General features: G+C 38.2%; 1 protein-coding gene across 3 annotated transcripts in view; it reads left to right on the forward strand.

Annotated features, from left to right (window-relative positions):
• GLRA2 (glycine receptor alpha 2) overlaps positions 1-18596 on the forward strand; it is a 126955-nt gene that overhangs the window by 85310 nt on the left and 23049 nt on the right. For 2 of the 3 annotated variants that reach the window (XM_085323190.1, XM_085323191.1), the window contains exon 8: positions 12492-12641. In XM_085323190.1, the coding sequence (XP_085179316.1) occupies positions 12492-12641 (150 nt within the window). Of the gene's footprint in view, positions 1-12491; positions 12642-14528; positions 14649-18596 lie in introns of all 3 variants that reach the window. The other variant, XM_085323189.1, reaches the window with a different exon arrangement.

The following is an 18596-nucleotide window of genomic DNA, read 5'->3' on the forward strand; positions in this document are numbered from 1 at the left end:
GTTTCAAAATTTGGAGGCCCAATTTTTACTATAAATCAACAGATTATTTTGCCTCTTGAATTGCTGAGGAGACAGTTGCATTCTGAGTTGCGATGTTATCAGATGAGCATTTGTAAGTTCTTACAAATAATCAGGATCCATAGTAGAAAGTGGACAAGAAATGTGACATACTCGCTTCTGTTCCGCACTTGCATAACCTGGCAAATACTCATAGATGTTCCTGGGGGTTCCACRTGCACACAAGAGTGAGCTGACAAGGAGTAATTCCCTGGCAGGATTTTCATGCTTTTTCTTTCTATGGCTAGTCTTCTACAAACGGATCAAAAATATAATTCAGCTAACAGAAGTTAATTATTCAGATGTCTCAGACTGGTAAGGACAGCTAGATCTTCATTAAGTAGGCACTCAGAGACTACCTGAGCTAAAATAAGCGAAGGAAATGATCATTAAATTCCAAATAATGCAAACAGGAAGAACAGGGAATGAGGTACTTGTGATTAGTTTCACACCTGCTATTTCAGCCCATTTCTACCACAAAATTTGGTGCTATGCAAACCCTCAGTCCTAGCTTGTTTCTTCTGAAGAGGTGGTGCAGGCTGCCTGGAGCCTCCCTGTTGGTACAGAGCTGACTAGCACAGCCTCCAGAATAAGAGAAAATAAGCTCTTTGCTGGAAGAGTCCTTGGAAAAGTATGAAATGCTCTGCTCTCTGCACTGTGTTGAGGTAGATGACCTTCCTCAAAATGGCAGTCTGGGGCATGCAACTTTTGTTTCACCAAGAATAGTGTTGACTCCAGCTCTTGAGCAGAAGGACTTTAGCTACTGTGGATTTTTACTTGCATATATTTACATTAATGTGGCAATCATGATCCCTTTAGAATAAGAAAACTGATTCAGTTAAAATTAAAAAAGAAAGAAATCTTTGTATGAATCTTGCTACACACTGCTGTTCGTTCCTCTTTATTTGAATTCCATTTTCTTGCATTTCACCTGCCTTCTTTATCCCACTTTTTTTCTGCTTATTAATATTCAGACCACCAATTTTTTTCTACATACCTTTCACCTTTGCCATATTCTATTATTCTCATTCTACATTCTTATTTCAATTCTACATTTCCTCAAGTGCTTTACTGTACACGAAATATGACTCACTCACACTTACAATTGGAATTGGACCATGCTATCTTTCTGGAGCCTGTGTTTTCTCCAATGTCAGCGTCAGGTTCTTTTTTTAAGGAGATTTTTATTTTTCATTTAAAATCATTTTCTTCAAAAACARAATAATTTGATGGACTGCATATCCAGATATATTTGTTTCACCATTATTACTGTTTACATATTACTTAAATTATTCACCAAAAACATATTCTTTCTCTCTTCTGGTTTAATTTGATGAAGATGGCAATTCAGAATACAGAGCCAGAAGAATCACTAAGAATGATTAGTGATTCAGGAATCATAAGTGACCAATCAACTAATAGTCAGGAATGAAGTATGTTTAAATAGTGAGAGTAATGTAATGAATCATCCCATTTTTAGTTGTTTTAGTCTGATGCTATATTTAGTGTTGGTAAGGCAATCTTCTCTAACCAAAAAAAGATGTTTAGTTTACAATCTAATCTCTGTAATCTAGAGAGTCTGACAGTCACAAAGATACACAAGTACCTTTTGCCTCCAAATTATCCTGCTGGAAGTCCTAAGAAATCCAGAATTTGGGAATAAACTCTTAGGTAGGATTTAGAAGAATCAGCTCTCTATTCACAAATAGCAGACATCAAGTGTTAAAAAAAAAAAAAAAAAAAGACATAGCTCTTGGCATTGTTTTTTTTTCTAATTTTAGGTTTTTGTTGTTTGGTTCAGTGAATTGGATCACTTCTAATGGTTCACTTAGTTGTGACTAAGATGATAGAAAATACAACATGGAGAGGATGCTGTAGAATGCTCTGTGGTCAGCTAAACGTTATACAATATTCATGTCATCAACAGAAAAATAATACCTAAACCTGTGCCCATAGGTACCAATGTTTCTTGTATTGATCTCAGCAGCTGCATTGCCACCAGTCAGTTGTATGGTTCTTCCCTAGTRTACATGAAAGGAAGGGATATGTTCCTGTTGTTAAAAAAGAAATTCTGACTTGCTATTTGATAATAGTTGTGCACTGAGTCAGTTAACTTTTCAAAGGTCAAAGAATAATGCAATTTGGCACAATTCTTCCTAACCAGCTTGCAGGTGTAATGACTGCATCTGGCTTGGCTGCAGCTGAGCTGAATGAAGATTACTCTTTGCTTGAGGTGATGCATACTAGTTCACACACTCTTTTGGATCTACAGAGGAAAACAAAACAGTTTTCTGAATCTGAGTTAATATTCTATGCTTTAAAAAAAAGCTAATGCTTTAAAAAATTACATTGCAGAAAGCTATAATCACAATAGAGAATTTGGCATTYCAGAAGTGAGCATTCTGGCTGTACGCAGATATATACCACACTGACTTCTTATTTCAAATGAATCTTAAGTATAAACACTCTTTTGGTATATATCAGCATATTACTTTGTTAGTGAATTTAATAACATTGTTTCAAAATCCTGCCAGCAATTCTTCTCAACAACCATGCAGTCATGGTTTTGTGGTTTCACTTCAGTCATCCWCAGGTGTTTGGTAATTGTTTTTGTCCACATTCTCCTGTACTGAAGAATTTACCACTTAGAGCCCAAGTARTCAAGTGCGTATTTAATGACACTAYGTAAACGTTATCTGCTGATTCCACTAGGATTTTTATTTTAAATGAGTCCTGAGACTGATATTGTTATATAACTACAGAGGCTGCCCTTTTGTGTGTTTCCTATCGCTTAATGCAGTGCAGCATAATTCTTAATTTATAATGAGTTCCTGATCCAACCAGGTAGGGAAGTGTTTCCATATGATGAATGTCTCTCAATTACTTAATAGCAAGAAGCTGTTTCCTTGTAGCAGGGACATCTAGTCTTATCTGTCACCTCTATAAACTAATCATRTGGTTCTACCTGTCTATTTATTAGTTTCATTGGTTCATATGCAAGAATATCACCAGTACTGGTATTCTCTATTTTATTTTCAGTAGTCTGAGCTTGCTTTTCTCATTTTCTTTATTCACAAGCCAAACCCAAAGAATTAATTGGTGGAGCATTGAGATGCTGTAGTAACCTGTGTGGAGTCCATGCACACAGAGAGCCCTCRGTTTTTGTGAGGGCAGAAGGGTTATTTTTTCCCTTTGGCTATAGAAAGCTTTATAGGAAAATGAGTGGTTTGGAAAGAAAAAAGAAAAAGATTTAGCCAATACCCAGGAGCCCTTATTCAAAATTGACTTCCCGAGGACGGAAGACAAAAGTTACAAAATGGGGCAGAGGACAGCAGCAGAGATGCACAGAATATTACTGCAGAGAAGCCTGTGTGTGGTGGTGTCGCTCTATTTCTGAGACAGCTCAAACACAGACAATGATTTTCACTAGTTTGTCTGAGATCCGACCAAACTACCAGCTCTGAGAGTGACATTGGGTGGGGTGGGGTGCAGGCTAGCTGCCTCCTGGTCTCATGTTTGCAACACTAACACTACAGCAGAGCACGCTTTTGCTGGCCAATTAAGCCAGACTTATTTTTATTTTTTTTAAAAAAGGATCAGAGAAGAGACCAGGCTGGAGAGCGACAAGAACTGCATCTTCTATTTCCATATAGTGTTCAAGATGTGGCTGAGCTGGAGGAAGTGGTGGCATCCTCTGACCTGTTTGTGGCCAGTATGTTCTTCAGGATCAGGGCAATGAGACGACTTAGCGCTGCCCTGGTGGATCCTAAAGTCCTGGCTAACAAYGAACAGGGAAATTTGCATTTTTTTTTCTCTTTTTCTTTCAGAGTTTGGATTGTCATACCAAAGCACAAGCTTTTATTTTCTCAGCTGTGTAACTGTTCGGCAGAAAAACTACCTGCATCTATAGCTCAGTTTTGCCTTTTTTTCCCCCCTTTATGACTGAAAAATAATTACATTATTTTCAAAGGCTTTTGAAATGGAAATAGTGTATCTTTGTCTAAATTTCCTATACAGAAAGAATGAATTTTCAGGAATGGGAAATACAAGGCAGCTAGGCCATATGATGTTACTAAATGACACGTGATAAATATGTCAATACTTTGTATACCTTTGCGAAGGAAAAACAAGCACTCTTGACTTCACCTACTTGATAACTAATTCTGTATTTATAGGACTACATTTTTTACAGATGGAAGTATGCTATTTGAGAAGAAAGATCATAAAGTGTGACTAGATGCAACTCCTACTAAAGAGAAATGTTATTGCTTTTCTAGAATGGCTCTCCCTCACCTGTAACAGAAGTTTATTATTTTGTAGTATGTTATATAGAATATAATCATATAATTTAAAGAAATAAAGACCTCCAGGGCATAGTTACTATTTTGTGCCTCCATTATCACATCTTTCTGGGTGCMCTATATAACGTGAGCCTGTGAATCAGCTCTTAATCATGTGTRGCAGAGGTTCACAAAATGTTGGATACCTGCAGTTTCTTAGGGGCAAATCTCACTCTGACTGAAGTGGGAAACACTTTGCAAGCTCTCTGGAGGAAGTGGGATTGAACTGGTACACTGGTGGCCATCACTGCCCACAAATAGGTACTGCATCTGTGGATATTTGGGCAGGCAGAAGCTATTTTCCAAGGGAAAATCTGGATTTAAGAGGAAAAAAAAAGTTTTGAACAGCAATGAGAATGGGAATTAAAAAATGTGAGTTTCCGAATAATCAAAATGACAGTTTGTTTTGACATTCTGAGTTATCTTTGCAAGGTTCCCACATACACTCTTGTCCTAGATTCCCATCACAGAGCCTGGCCCCCCAAAGCAGCATCCCCAGGCCTGCCTGCCTTCTTGCCAGAATGGCTGGCAGAGACTTGCTGTCGCAAAACCAGGCCTATGTCCGTGGTCAAAGCCAAAGGTGCTAGCATTTCCCTCTGGGTTTGTGAAGCCATTGCTTTCCAGCAGGAAAAATTCCTCTCAGGAAACTTCTGGCTGGCTGTAGCAGCTATAGCAGAGAAACGATATGTTGCAGAAGTGCTATTATTACCCTTCCTTGGAAGTGAAAATTCTTTGGCAAAAAGGTCATATTTTCCTTCTCTTGTTCAAGAATGCACACTTTTTGAAAAAGTATATGCACCATAGCGCGCGCACATACACACACACACACACACAAAAAGCTAGCTATTAGCAGTATTAGTGAATTTTGTCACATCTGGCCTCTGCCTGCAGATTCTGCCTTATCTTTGTAAATATTTTAACTCTCTGGACATCTTTAAAGAACTGCCTTTGAAGAAAAAACAAATGATAAATGATTTCCATGTTTTTCCTGGCTTCAGTACAGCCAGCATTTATTTTGCATCAGTAGTGAGTGAAAGGTTTAGCATCTTATGACTTGGCAGAACCAGTAATACAAATAGAGCAAAAAATTTTGGATGAATACTTTATTCACCAGAAAAGGCAATTTGGGGTAACTAAGGCAATTTTGGAGTCTCTGATGAGTTTGGTGAAAAAAAACAATGGGTGCATGTTTGAAGAAGTTTGTTTCAAAATTTTAAATTAAGTAATTCTTTGTCATTTCTTGTTTTGTTTTGAAAGGCGTGCACATTTCATTAAAAGACGGAAGATGGAGTAAATATTTCTGGAAAAAAAAGAGTTGAACACACTTGTTTTGGTTTGTTTATTCRAATAACTGCAAAATGTGTGTTCCAGGCTGACAAATTATTGCCATCTTTTCATTTATTCATCCAACAAACAACTCTGGATAGGTGTGTTACCCTGAGGGTAGTTGCTTGGTTCTCAAGTAGGACATGTGGGACTCGATCTTAACCTCGTTTCACCTCAAAATGGAAGAAGGTCACCAGCCAGATCATTGTCTTCCCAGCCCACCTAGCGCTGCAGTAAGTGTCATCTGAGCCCCGCTACAACATCCACAGGGCTGATTCGGTCACGAACTGCCTCCTGTCAAAATCTCATCTATCCATACTTTCCAGGAACAGAATAATAGCTGTGATAGCTTACATTTTTTTTTATTGCAATGTACATAAATGAAAGAATATGGACATTAAAATCTTGTAGAGGCAAGCAAACATTTATCACAGTCTGGGAAGTGATAGCTTTAGTTACTGTTCCCTCCTCTTCCACCTCCCACTGCCAGGATTTCAACACTGAACTACTGGGCTCCCTGATAATATTGCTTTCTGCAGTAAATCTAGTCATTACTTTGGTTCTTTGTTAGTGTGTTGCAGTGGGTACACAAGCATGGCCTCAACCTCTCCCTGCTAGAGGCCAGTTCTTGGCCTCTTCCCAATTCTTTCCTATTTTTAATGAGGTAGAAAGGGGCCAACCACTTTCTGCAGTGAGATTTTCTAACCACTCACTCACAAGGCCAGAGAGAGCTCTAGCTCTTAGCCAAAGGCGTGCTCTGGGTTTGGGTCAAAGACTGAGCTAGCTGAGGCAAGAAAAGACGAGCTAGGCTCTAGCTCTCTCTGATTACATGGATATTCCCCAGAGAAGAGAAAATATAGTAATGCAGATTATCTGTGGCCTAGAGAACCTTTCCGTGTTTTCTAGGAGTGAACATGTGCTACAGGGGGAAGAAGGGGGATACCCTGGCAGCTAGAACTGATATTGATGGTTTGCCCTCTGACTGTCCCACAGAGTCACCCCGGTTCAAGCATGGGTCACAAAGCCTGTTGTGGTCTGAATTCCTATCTGAATTTGTTTTAGAATGACAATACTTCACAGAGTGAAACACTTGAGTGAAAATAAAGATCCAGAGCTGGAGGGTGCCAAAAAGTAGATACTTTCCTTGTAACAGCAGCTGACTGCATTTTTTTAATTCAGAAATTTTTCTGCCTGGAAAATGTGGTGCAACTAGGACTGGCCATTTTAGCTTCAGCAATGTAGAGCTGGTTTGCAAGAAAGAGCTACTGTTTTATTTATGGTTCATGTTTTGGAAAATACAAGARGTTTTATGATAACAATATTTAGTGTAAATGTTTTGATTTAAAAAAAATAGATATTTTATACAACATCAACACCTTGTACTGGAAGGCAGATTTACATAACTAYAGTTCTAGTTTCAGTTTTAAAAGGTACTTTTTTCTATTTGCATATTTCCAATCTGAAAACTTCTCTGAAATATTTTTCTCAAGAGATTTTCTTTAATTCATACGAGAAATTAATTTCAAATCGCTACATTTCCAACTGCTTTAAAATTTCCTTCTTTGAAAAGTCTTGCCTGGAATGTAGTACCATGCAAAATCAGAGGGTTTTGGCTTCATATCACAACTCAGAGATATTTTTCATCAAATTTTATCTATGAAAATAAGTGAGTACATGGTTCTTATCATACTCTGAGCACCTCACAATGCTTATTGATTTTCACAGGGTAGAACTTTGAAAGAGATTGGAAGTGTTTTTATTCTCATTTTACATCTTTTAAACTGAATCAGAGCACCAAAGCAGTTGTCTGGAGTCTCAGGAGGCTGCACTGTATCAGAAATAGTGCTCACATTTGGGTTGATTCACAAATCTCAACAAATGACAACGCTTGACTACAGTACCCATGACCATGTTTTCTCTCAGTTTCTCTCTACAAAAAGATACTTCATTCCAGTTTTGACCCATGACTATATTTGGAAAGGTATTAAGAAGTTATGAGAGAAACATAATGCTAAAATACACAGGATTGGAAAACAGTTTAATGTATACAAACATTTCATGAATACCCTAAATCCCCCTTTGATGTTCATTTTCAGGAACTTCGCTGAGTTCATTGATGTTACAGTAATATTATATAGAGCACAAACCACTCTTTTATTTAAACAGTCCGCATGGCCAAATAATAGATGAGGAAATATAGGAAGGGAAAGGAGTTGCTTTGTCACATTTATTATGCTCATCCTTATCATACTTGGCTGCTGCTGCAGACAGGCCTCACTCTGAAAAATTTCCCTCATTAACTCACCCTAAAACATTTACAGAACATCTGAATAATTGATATAATTTATGGTTTGATTGAGAGCAAGCCATTGTCTCTCAGAAAACCCCAAAATAAAACCCTGGAGAGGAAGTTCTGCAACATGCATTAAAATACAGAGCAGTTAAGTTGTTTAAAGAAAAAAAAATGCAAGAAATGCTTAATGCAAGTGATAAAACTGAATGAGACAGTGATTCCAAACATCCAATTCTACAAGTTCCATACAGTAAATGGAACCAATGTGCTATTAGTGTTACAGGCTTTTTAAATAACATTTTACAATGTCTACCTTTTAAAAAACAACCACTACTAATATCTCATTTTATACTTGGCAGCTTGATGTTAGTTCTGTATTTGTAGTGTTACTGCAGACCTTGCCTTCTGCCTGTAAGTGAAATTATGGAAAAGGTGGCAAGTGYTTGGATGACAGTCTGTATTAAGTAGGCCACTATGGAGTACGGTTTAGATATAACTTCTGTTTGATGCTTAAAATTACATGAAGACAGTAACTAATTTGGCTGATTCACAGATTTTATCYAACTAGTATTGGCCTATGCAAAACAGATATCTATACCTGAACTAATCAATGTAAACTCCAGTTTTGGTCAGAAAGGAGAGACTGACATTTTCAAGTTAGGATAGTATAGCTGTCTACACTCCACTTTGATGTATTTTACCCTAAAATGTTTATTTTTCACCATTTAACTTTAAAAAACATGTATATAATAGACATTTTAAGTTAGATGAGATGAAACCCCCTCCAAAAAAATCAAGGTTTGTTATAGCCTGCATGAACACAAAGGTGAATATGGAGCATGGAGTATGGACTTCGTAGTTACGGAAGCTAGAGATATAGTATTGTTTGGTGAGAGGCTAGTCCTTACCAAAGCAGGTGGAGTCAAGCCTTTCAACTGGGAAGATGAATGAGATTTAAAGCTATATTGTGATCTAGGAAAAAAGTAAATAAACTGCTAGTAGGCTTGATGAAAGGACCTGCTGAAACAATGAACGTGCCTACAGTACCACAAAGTACTTGGTTTTGCAGGCCCCAACTTCTAAGTGTGTGTCAAAGAGCAACATCTTTTACATAAAGTTGGATGTGTAATATTCCCTGTTTAGTGCAAAACGGAAATAAGCACCTGGGAATAAGATCCACAAAGCAGCTGGCAGAGTGGAGAGTTTCCTGTAGAGATAAGAGGGGAATGCTGATGAGCTCCTTGGAAAGGACATGTCATCGACATATGAGCCAGCTTTTCTCACAAAACAGGAAGAAGCTGCAGCATCTGGTAGGCAAGTGGTTATAGCACTCACCTGAAATGTGCAGATTAAATTCGAATCCTTTCTGTGCTCATGTCACTGAGTAAATCGCTCAGGTACCATGAAATACTCTGTGATAGCGCTTCCTTAGTTTCTGCCTGTGCGTGGGACACAGACACAAAGAGTGACTTTATATTACAGTGGTTCAGATTCCCACCTAAGAAGAGGAGACCGTGTTCCAAGTCCCCAAGCCAATACATTTTTAAGTGTTTTTATACAAAGTGGAACAGCTTCCGCAGGGGAGGTGGTTGAGGGAGGTCTACTTTAGAACAGTCTAGGATCTGGTGAGTGTGGAGCTTTTGTGAGTGGAAGAAGACACAGATGAATGTCAGCTAAGGCACAGATGGACCCTGATGGACCGTGAAATCCACTGATCCTTTGCTTTGTGCATGCTTTAGCCCTCCTAGGCTTGGTGCAGCAGATCTGCATATTTTTCCATGCATTGGGGTGGCTAGAAAAAAATCCTATTTTCAGAAAATTGTATGGGTTTTTAGACATTTAGCAACATAATTCTTTGTATGTGACAGGCATATAGAGGTAAAATTACTTAAAATGATTTGAAAATGAAGGGGTCAGCTGTCACTCATTGCAACACGTTTGCATTTATTTATTTTTAATGTGTTGTTGGAAGCAATCACTTTCTATTTGCTCATTTAAAGTTGTGCCAYGGTATGGGAATGCCTAATGATAAAGCAAGCTAGGTACTTGCCAAGTATATTGTGTTCCTCTGATTCCAGCCCAGTAGGCTGGAGTTAAAATAATCCAGCTGGCTCAGCAAATGTGTGCAGGCCATTTGTGGCAGCACTGTGTAAGTGGCAGGAAGGCTAACTCAGGGGTTCCTTTATTTTTTGCCCTCAGTGCTTTAAGCACACCAGGACAAGATTTGCACAGTCAGAAATGCTGATTCTTGTGGCTTCGGTTCCCTGCATTGTGCTGCTTCTGGCATCACATTCCAGCTGTTTATGCATGTCTAATATAACTCCTAAGGGCATTTGTAAAGGAAAACAAGCTGCCCCTTAAAAGAAGGTACTCCATTTTACAGAAATTACAGTGGCTTGATTCCTACTGTGCCTCAGCCTGTGGCACAGCATCTGGGACACTATAGAGTTTTCACCGGGTTTTACAGCTGATCAGGAAAGGTGTGACTTGTAAGATTTTATTGTGTGAGAGAAATGCATCCCTGTTGCGTATCTATTTTAAAAGAACTAATTCATAGTATCACCTTTGCTTGCTAAGTGCTTCTCTTCTGTCTCAGATGGGGCATGCTGTGTTTTGGGCATGGTAGTGGACATTGCAGTGCAGAGCTGGARTGTAGCCTCAACTACAGAAATGTATGATTCCCCTTGGAGAAGACAAGCTCCCCAATAAATGCTGTATGTGCTGAGCAGCAGTATGTGGCTCCTCAGAAATTTTTGGCTCAATATTCAGGACCTGCAGAATGGAGCTTGTACCATTCTGACAGTCTTTAAATGCTAGTTTCCTTGCTTGTATTGTTTGCTGGAGCATGGAGGACAGTATATTCCATTTTATTTTAACAAGAAGAAAACTCTAAAAACTTTGAAAACTGATGCTATTCAAATACATCGTGAACAGGAGCAAAATCTCCTGAAACAGGCATGCCTCTCTTCATGATGAAATGGTAGCCACTGTCATAAAAGCAAGCTCATTTTGCATAGTGTGCGCAAAGTATCCCAGGCTCGAGGTTGTCCAGGGAGGAGACATGGGTCTGCTAAACGTTAGAGCATCAAATGTGCAGCACATCCTTTTCTGAAAGACCACTCTATGTTCTGACTGCATTGAAATGTTTACCATAGAATATTCAGCTATTAAATATCTGTTTGCTATAATTTTTCAGAGCTTTGKGTGAGATCCATTTTGCCTAGCTTTAGAGATATAATTCATTTGTGTGGTGSTGGTATCATCTGAGGTGCCCTAGGGAATCTGAGACATCTCCAGAAGACTTGCCAAGTGGAGATTTGTGCTCTTGTGGATTAGCAAATRGAGGTCAGGTACCTAAGGTGACAGTAGATAATGCTTTTTTTAAGACAACTGAGTAAAGCTCCTCATTTCTACACTGAGAGAGTGATTCTAAGCTCCTGTTTACAGACATAAAGATGAAGATGCACTCTTASGGTATTATCATCTCCTCTTAAAGCCAACATTTAAAACAGGTCAGATGCACTGCATCCTGGAAATGCCTATTCTTCTTCATTCCTTGATTCATTCATATCAGAAAAGTTTAGAAAATTAGCTCATATGTGTATTCCAGACATTTAAAGTCATATGATTTACCTGGTAAACAAAAGAGAAAACCTGCTGTTGCCTATATATACAATCTTTACYTAAAAACTTTTCAGGAAAGTTTTTCCTTTTTGCAAGGAAAAGCAAAGTACAAACACAACTGGGAAGGATACTGTACCTTTGACATGAATAATGTCATTAATGTCATTAGCTGGCTACTGTTTAGCCTACTGTGAGAGTAATAGTATAAAAAACCCTATGACATTATGTTGAGATACATCTGAATGGACCAGTCAATTCAAATCAGAATGAGCTTTTACTATATAAAAGACATCTGGTATTTGGATATTTGTAATATATAATATCTATGAAAATGTATTTTTACTATAAAATTATTGGATAAAGGTCAAGTAACTATGAGTGAACAGCATATRTATGAAGGTACGTCAACTCATGGGATACTATACCCCAAGTTTACTTTGGGGTTATGGATATCAAACATAGCTAATTAGTGAATATGGCAACTGGTTCATAAGAGATTAAGAGAGTCATAACTATAACCTTTTCAGGACTGTTTTCCAATATGTATCATACCTTGCGCTATCTCCATATTCTTTCTGATATGCTGTGATTGTGACTACGAGAGCATTTGTATTTTGTTATAACTAATTTTAATTCTTTTGCCAAAGACAGTAAATCACAATTAGTGTATTTTTGTGAACACACATCTCCATTAATAGTTTGATTATTTTACTTATTATAAGCCAACAAACAAACAAAAAAGAACAACTGGAACTCAAACTGTTCAGAAATGTGGAGGTTTTTTTCAAATAAATATCTTTAGTTTGTGAAGGAGTTTAGAATATAACACATAGTGTCCTATTTTGTTGTAGGTCTCCTATGTAAAAGCTATTGACATCTGGATGGCTGTGTGCCTTCTCTTTGTCTTTGCTGCGTTACTGGAATATGCAGCAGTCAACTTCGTTTCACGGCAGCACAAGGAGTTTCTGAGACTTCGAAGAAGGCAAAGAAGACAAAACAAGGTACAGCTGCTCTTTACTAAGGGTGATCGAGTTTGCCCTGATAACATGCTGACAGTCTGAGTTCTCACCTCAGTTCTTCTTTCTCTGGAAAGAAAGTCTCAATCTAAGGTTTCCTTTTGAGTGATTTACTCCTTGACAAAGATCTGAAACTGGCTACTGGGTTTATTTGCCGCTCATTGACCTTATCTATAAATGCCAATAAATTAGTCACTGATTCTGAGATTTTTATTCTCTTCTTGCAATTTCTGAGGCAGCTGTATCCTATTAGCTATTCCAGGCCAGACTGATGTTACATTCTCTTTCAATCCCTGAAAGTCATGCTATTGTGGGATATCTACTAGTAAATAAGATACTGTTGAAAGCAGCAATGTAGATACATTTCTCAGACATCTTTCAAATGTGCTGACATTAGCAGATGTTTGAGACCTGTCTTTTCTAGTATCACCCTAGCTAGTCATGTTAAACTGGGAGATACCTTAGGAGAGCCTATTGCAGGAGTGATCAGCCGTTCCAGCCTCACTTGTACGTCACCAATGACTGGGGTCATTCCTAGCTGAAGCCAGTATTTATGAGACTGAAAAATAGAGACTAGGAAAATTTCCTTTCTATTTTCCACTATTTCACAGTTTATTGCTGATACTAGCTTGAAGTTGTTAACAAAAGAACTCTCTGTGAATATCATTATCAGATTATTTTGCATCAGTGACTGAAATGTAGAAGAGAGTTTTGTTTTTATCCTGAATGTCAGTCTGGAAACATTTTTAGGAAGTCTATCTGGTTTTCCTCAGTTTTTCTTTGGTAAACTGAAAAAGAATAGACATTAAATTGAATTATAGTCCAGTTATCATAGTTCCTGCAATTATAAGAACTTTACATTATTCATCCTTCCTACTGTCACTAGTTTTCTGTATCAGTAGAAACATTTAGGTCTACTGCTGCCCGTGAAGATTTGGTAGGTAAAACAAATATTCACTTGAGCTGTAAAAGCAGCAAATAATGGGTTCCTTTACAAGAGGGATGACAACAATGGCACAGGGCATTTTTGTTTTGACATGTCTGTCTAACAAATGTTCTGTAGCTAATGTATTATTTGATGGATGCTCTGGGAAGCAATCCATTGCTGTCCTCTGGCTTAATGTTATTTTTAGGTGAGTTGAGATTCCCGTTAAGATTAGATTACCAGAGAGAACAGAAATGCTTGCCAGATGTAGGCACACATGCCAGGTGCACCGCCACGGAAGCCTTTGTTTCTGAGAGCAGTAGAGCAGCAGYAGAAGCTGCTATATTTGGTCTGTGATTTCAATTTTGGATACAACATTTTATTCAGAGGTGCACAAGTCAGCAAGACACCAACACCTGTAAGGAACAGTATGGCCCTGACATCATTCAAAAATGATGGAGCTTTGGTCCATGGAAATGGTCACTCATCTGCTGTGGGAATGATGCTCTGGTGACTATTAAAACAAAAGTATTTTTAAAAAATCACCAGAAGATCTGCATTTATCCTAAGCCTGGTACATGGCTTCTATACAAAATGGGAAATGCSTTAATTAAATACAAGCAAATATTCTACTGGAAAAAGAGACAGCTCTCTGTTAGCACAGGCTTGCTTTTACTTTCCTATGAATTTGGGTGCTCATTTTTCAGAATAGGGAATAATGTTACAAAGGCCATCTTTTATGATGTGGTGTCTGCATCTCTTTACCTGAGGCTGTTTCTCATGATTTTCTCAGTTTATTTTGTCTTGAAGGTGATTCATGTTATTTTGCATGATGGTCTTCTCTAACTGAGCCATTCTTCTCTTTGTGTGTTRTATGTGTTGTTTTTGTTACCATTGCACTATTCCCATTTTTGCTGCTGCTGTCTGTGCTGACAATCTGGGGACAGGCACAGACTGTGACTGTTGGGAATGAAAGTGTCGAGTCCGTGCGGCGCATGAATGGCTTGCGGAGCAAAGAGTCATCAGCTCATGGGACAGTGAATCAGATCRGCAATTCAAGTTTGAGGGTAAAACTGTAGTGAGAAAGAGAAAACAAGAGAAAGTTTTRGCATTTGCACCGATGTCATAAATCATTAGAATGGATGATTTCCATGGCATCAGTAGTAACCTCTTGTATTCTCTTTGCTAAATGTCAACCTTGAAATATACWGTACTGTCCCCAGCATGAACAGCAGTTTCATGTTACACATTCCTGTGGCCCACCTTTATGCTTGCTTTTTTTCCGTGACTGGATTGTGCCACTCTCATTCCAAACCTCCTAAGAAAAGTGCATKTGTATTTTGTAACCTGGTCCTGTGATAAATATAGAGTGAGCAGGAACAGGAGCRCAGGAAATGCCTTGAGACAGAAAATCCTGCATTGTCTCATCTTTCAAATGAGTACATTCCACTAAAACTATGATGAAATTTTTGTGGGTATGATACCAGTTCCTGAACCATCAACATGCAATGTTCCTTCTCATCATGTCCCAAACCCTGTTTAGTGAAGAAGGAATACCTATGAATCCAAAATATATTCATTGGTTTCTTTTTACTTGTCAGAAAAGAGCCATGAAATCTTTTACATAGTGTAATGTGTAGCAAATCTGAAGCAATATCATAGCAGCTGATAGATCCAGATTATAGGTGAGTAGTGAAGATAATAAAATCAGTGATAGAGAGAGAAATGGGCTTGGTGTGCTTGGTGTGCTCTGCTTGGTACTGGTGGCTGGGAAATGAAATTTATTCATTTAAATAAAATAGGACCAGAATTTAAATCTTTCAGAAGCTGATTTCCCAAAACAAACACGTTGCTTSAACAGCGTTTGAGCTGTAATATGCCTCTGACTTTAAACTCTGTAAAACATTATGTGACTATAAGATGCAGATTATTTCAGTGGATTTGGTGCGCTATAAAGAAAATTGTTAGTTTTAAGAACTGAACTAAAAAAYATAGTTACCGTTACACAGCAAAATTAGGATAGAGGGTTTGCAATATGATAAGTTGCTGACTTACAGAGCCATGATATCAAACAGTGGMAGAGAGCTTTCATTTCTGGAGCCTTCCTAATGTAGAAGTAATCGTATTTAAACATATACAAAACCAGACATAACAAGGAAATTGCCAGGGTCTCTCTAGAATGCAAGACCAATAAGACTATGCTGCTACTGGATAGCTGATGTCATGCAACTGCAAACCAGTCCAAGTAAGTACTCAGCATTGCATGTGTCATCAATCACTTAGGTGTCGTAGCCCAGCTTAGGTGCATGTAGGGCCGAGTTATTCTCTAGGTAAGGAAAGTTTGGACAAATCTCTCTTCTATATTTATAGATTGCATATACAGCCAGATGGTACACAGAGGCCATGTCTCCGTAGTATTTTTGCTGCAAACTCCTAGGAACTGGAGCTCCAGCGGTGCTGATTTCTTCTAGAGGAAGAAACTAGTTTGCACTTGAGAAGTGAACAGAGGAGACAGACTAGGCCAAGGCCATGTCTATGTTTCCCTTACCCATATATTCAGCCTACGAAGGTAGATGTTTTAGGAGTGATGCTATCATAGCAGAAGCTCRATACTTTCCTGCTCAAAAGGAGACCTGCCTGCTGAGAGGAACATAGGCTATAGGGCCTATGTAGGGCACGAGAAGGCTTACACTCAGCTTGACTTGCTGAGTTATCACTTATAGTTCTTAGTGTTTATAGTGAATGTACATCCAATAGTGACAAACAAGAGAAAAGGGGGTGATTGCACMTTTATACTACATCATTCAGTTCTAATTTGAGGAGACAAGAAATAGGTAATAAAGCACATCTGGCCAAAATTCCTGGATTAAGCAGTTAGATCTACAGAGCAAGGAAAAAAATATTTTAAGTTTTGTCAGCTTGCTTCTCTACTTTCATTATTGCCACTGCTGGATTTTGTTCTACCTTGTGTGGCAACCTTCAGAGCATTACATGCAAGCACAAGAACCTGAGTCTGTCAGATTTCTTAAGCCAAAAGTCAGATCCAATAAATAGTGGTTAATGTTTCTCTAGGAAAGCTTAGACTGTACTGCTGATGGTCCAAACATTGCATTTACAGCTGAACCATTGACCTGTCATTGTATTATGGAAGATTGCACTATCAGGACCTGTTGCAACCTTCTAAACAAAATAAAACCCTATATGCCCAKCTAATCAGCTCTTGAACTCTTCTGAATTCCCCAAGCAGTTTCTGTTAGAGATAGTATTCAGTGCTTGTCTTAAAGATTTGTGTAGCCTTCCTGCACACAGTGGAATACATCCAGCACTAACAGTACTTCTCTGATGAGGGAAATGGTTGCCTAATTATTATATATCATGATATACTCCCTTTTGTATAGACAGAGCATGGGCTGCAGGAGCCATGAGCACAGTGGTATTGAGGGCACAGTACAGTTTCATTATATTAGTGTTAAAATTTGTATAGTGCCAGATCACCTGGAAGAAAAATACTTCTTTTTAAAAATATGGTTTGTAATAATCAAATGAGATTTGTTATTCTTCAAAATGATGGTATTCAAGGGAAGTAGAAGAGCTCAGCTTACATAAGTTCCCATCACTCCTTTTTGAAAACTGTAATTATTATGTTATACGATCAGTACTCAAAATGAGTCACAGTACAACAGTATTCATACCAGCATCTCAAAGATGACTTACCTGCCCCCTGGTCCTAAATTGTGTATGTGGTGGTTACTGTTATGGCCAAGAATAAGGGTCAGGTTTGGGACTGTTATTGTTAATAGCAATACTTTCTATAACTAGAACTAAAAATCGTGCAGCTGGAGRCTTCACAGACTTTAATCCCATGTGCAGGGGGTGCAGAGCAATACAAATAGTAATGCTGTGTCCAGTGAATTTCACATGCATACAGATTAGCAAAGGGAGGCAGAACTGGTGCTTTCAAATGAAAGATCTGGGAGTGAGACTAAATGATTACAGCAGAAAAAGATAACTCTGCTAAGCAAAGACAGAAACATTTGGTAGAAGAGTTTAGARAACTGCTGTTCTCTGGGAGAGCTGTCAGGGGAGAGACAGATGCCTGAAATGTCCAAACAAAATCATCTTGACTGTCAAGATGATAAAATATTTGCATCTTTAGAAAGAAGAGTTACTCATTGAGTAACACTCATTTTCAGAGGCCATCTTTGCCGTTTTGATCATGTTGAGATCCCTCCGTCAGACCTCCAAAAAATGTTCTAAGATTTCCTAGACTTGCCAGCTGTGAAAGTCAGTACCTTTAGCCTGACTTTACCTTCAAAACACTTGGTACTACTGTCCCCAATGGAAATTTTTATGCGCTAACATCCGTGCGTACAGTGCACACAGTTTGCGTTATGTAACATGCCGCATCATGTGAATAATGGAAGTGCTCAAGGAAAACCCTTCTTGCTGTGCTATTTTTGGTACTCGCAAATCAAGCTCAAGCACACGAGTTTCATTGTGAAAAACAGGAATCGAGGCTGAATGGCTTTCTCTCTCTTTGACTTCTTCCTTACTTAACAGATTAAACACAGGGTAGATTCTGTTGTAGATAAACACCCTCGAGATGTTGTGGTAACTTTTCTTTTGCTAATGCAACTGCATTAGCACTTGAATGTAACTGCATAGAAAAATCTAGGAGAAGATAAATACACCAAAATGACTGTTTAGCTTGATGTTATAGTTGGATATACTACGGCTTTGAGCCTGTTAAACAATAGATAGGAACAACACATTTGCATAGGTAAGTCACCTTGTGATTTCATGTCCTTGCCTGATTTTTTGTTGTGAGCATGAATAGCGTAGGAATGGGCTTAGTTAACATCAGAGTATTTTTATTGTGTATTAAATAGCCTTGCTAAAATAGGTTTAAACATTTAAATGAAAACATCATTTCAAACTAGAAAAATGTCACATTAGAAGTTCTTTGTCTAGCTGTAGGCATAAGTCTAGAGTCATGTTAGAGGGAGAAGAGTCCG

The sequence above is a fragment of the Rhea americana genome, unplaced genomic scaffold (assembly GCF_003343005.1).
Source record: "Rhea americana isolate MKP2758 unplaced genomic scaffold, rheAme1 scaffold_82, whole genome shotgun sequence".
In the NCBI taxonomy this organism is placed as follows: domain Eukaryota; kingdom Metazoa; phylum Chordata; class Aves; order Rheiformes; family Rheidae; genus Rhea; species Rhea americana.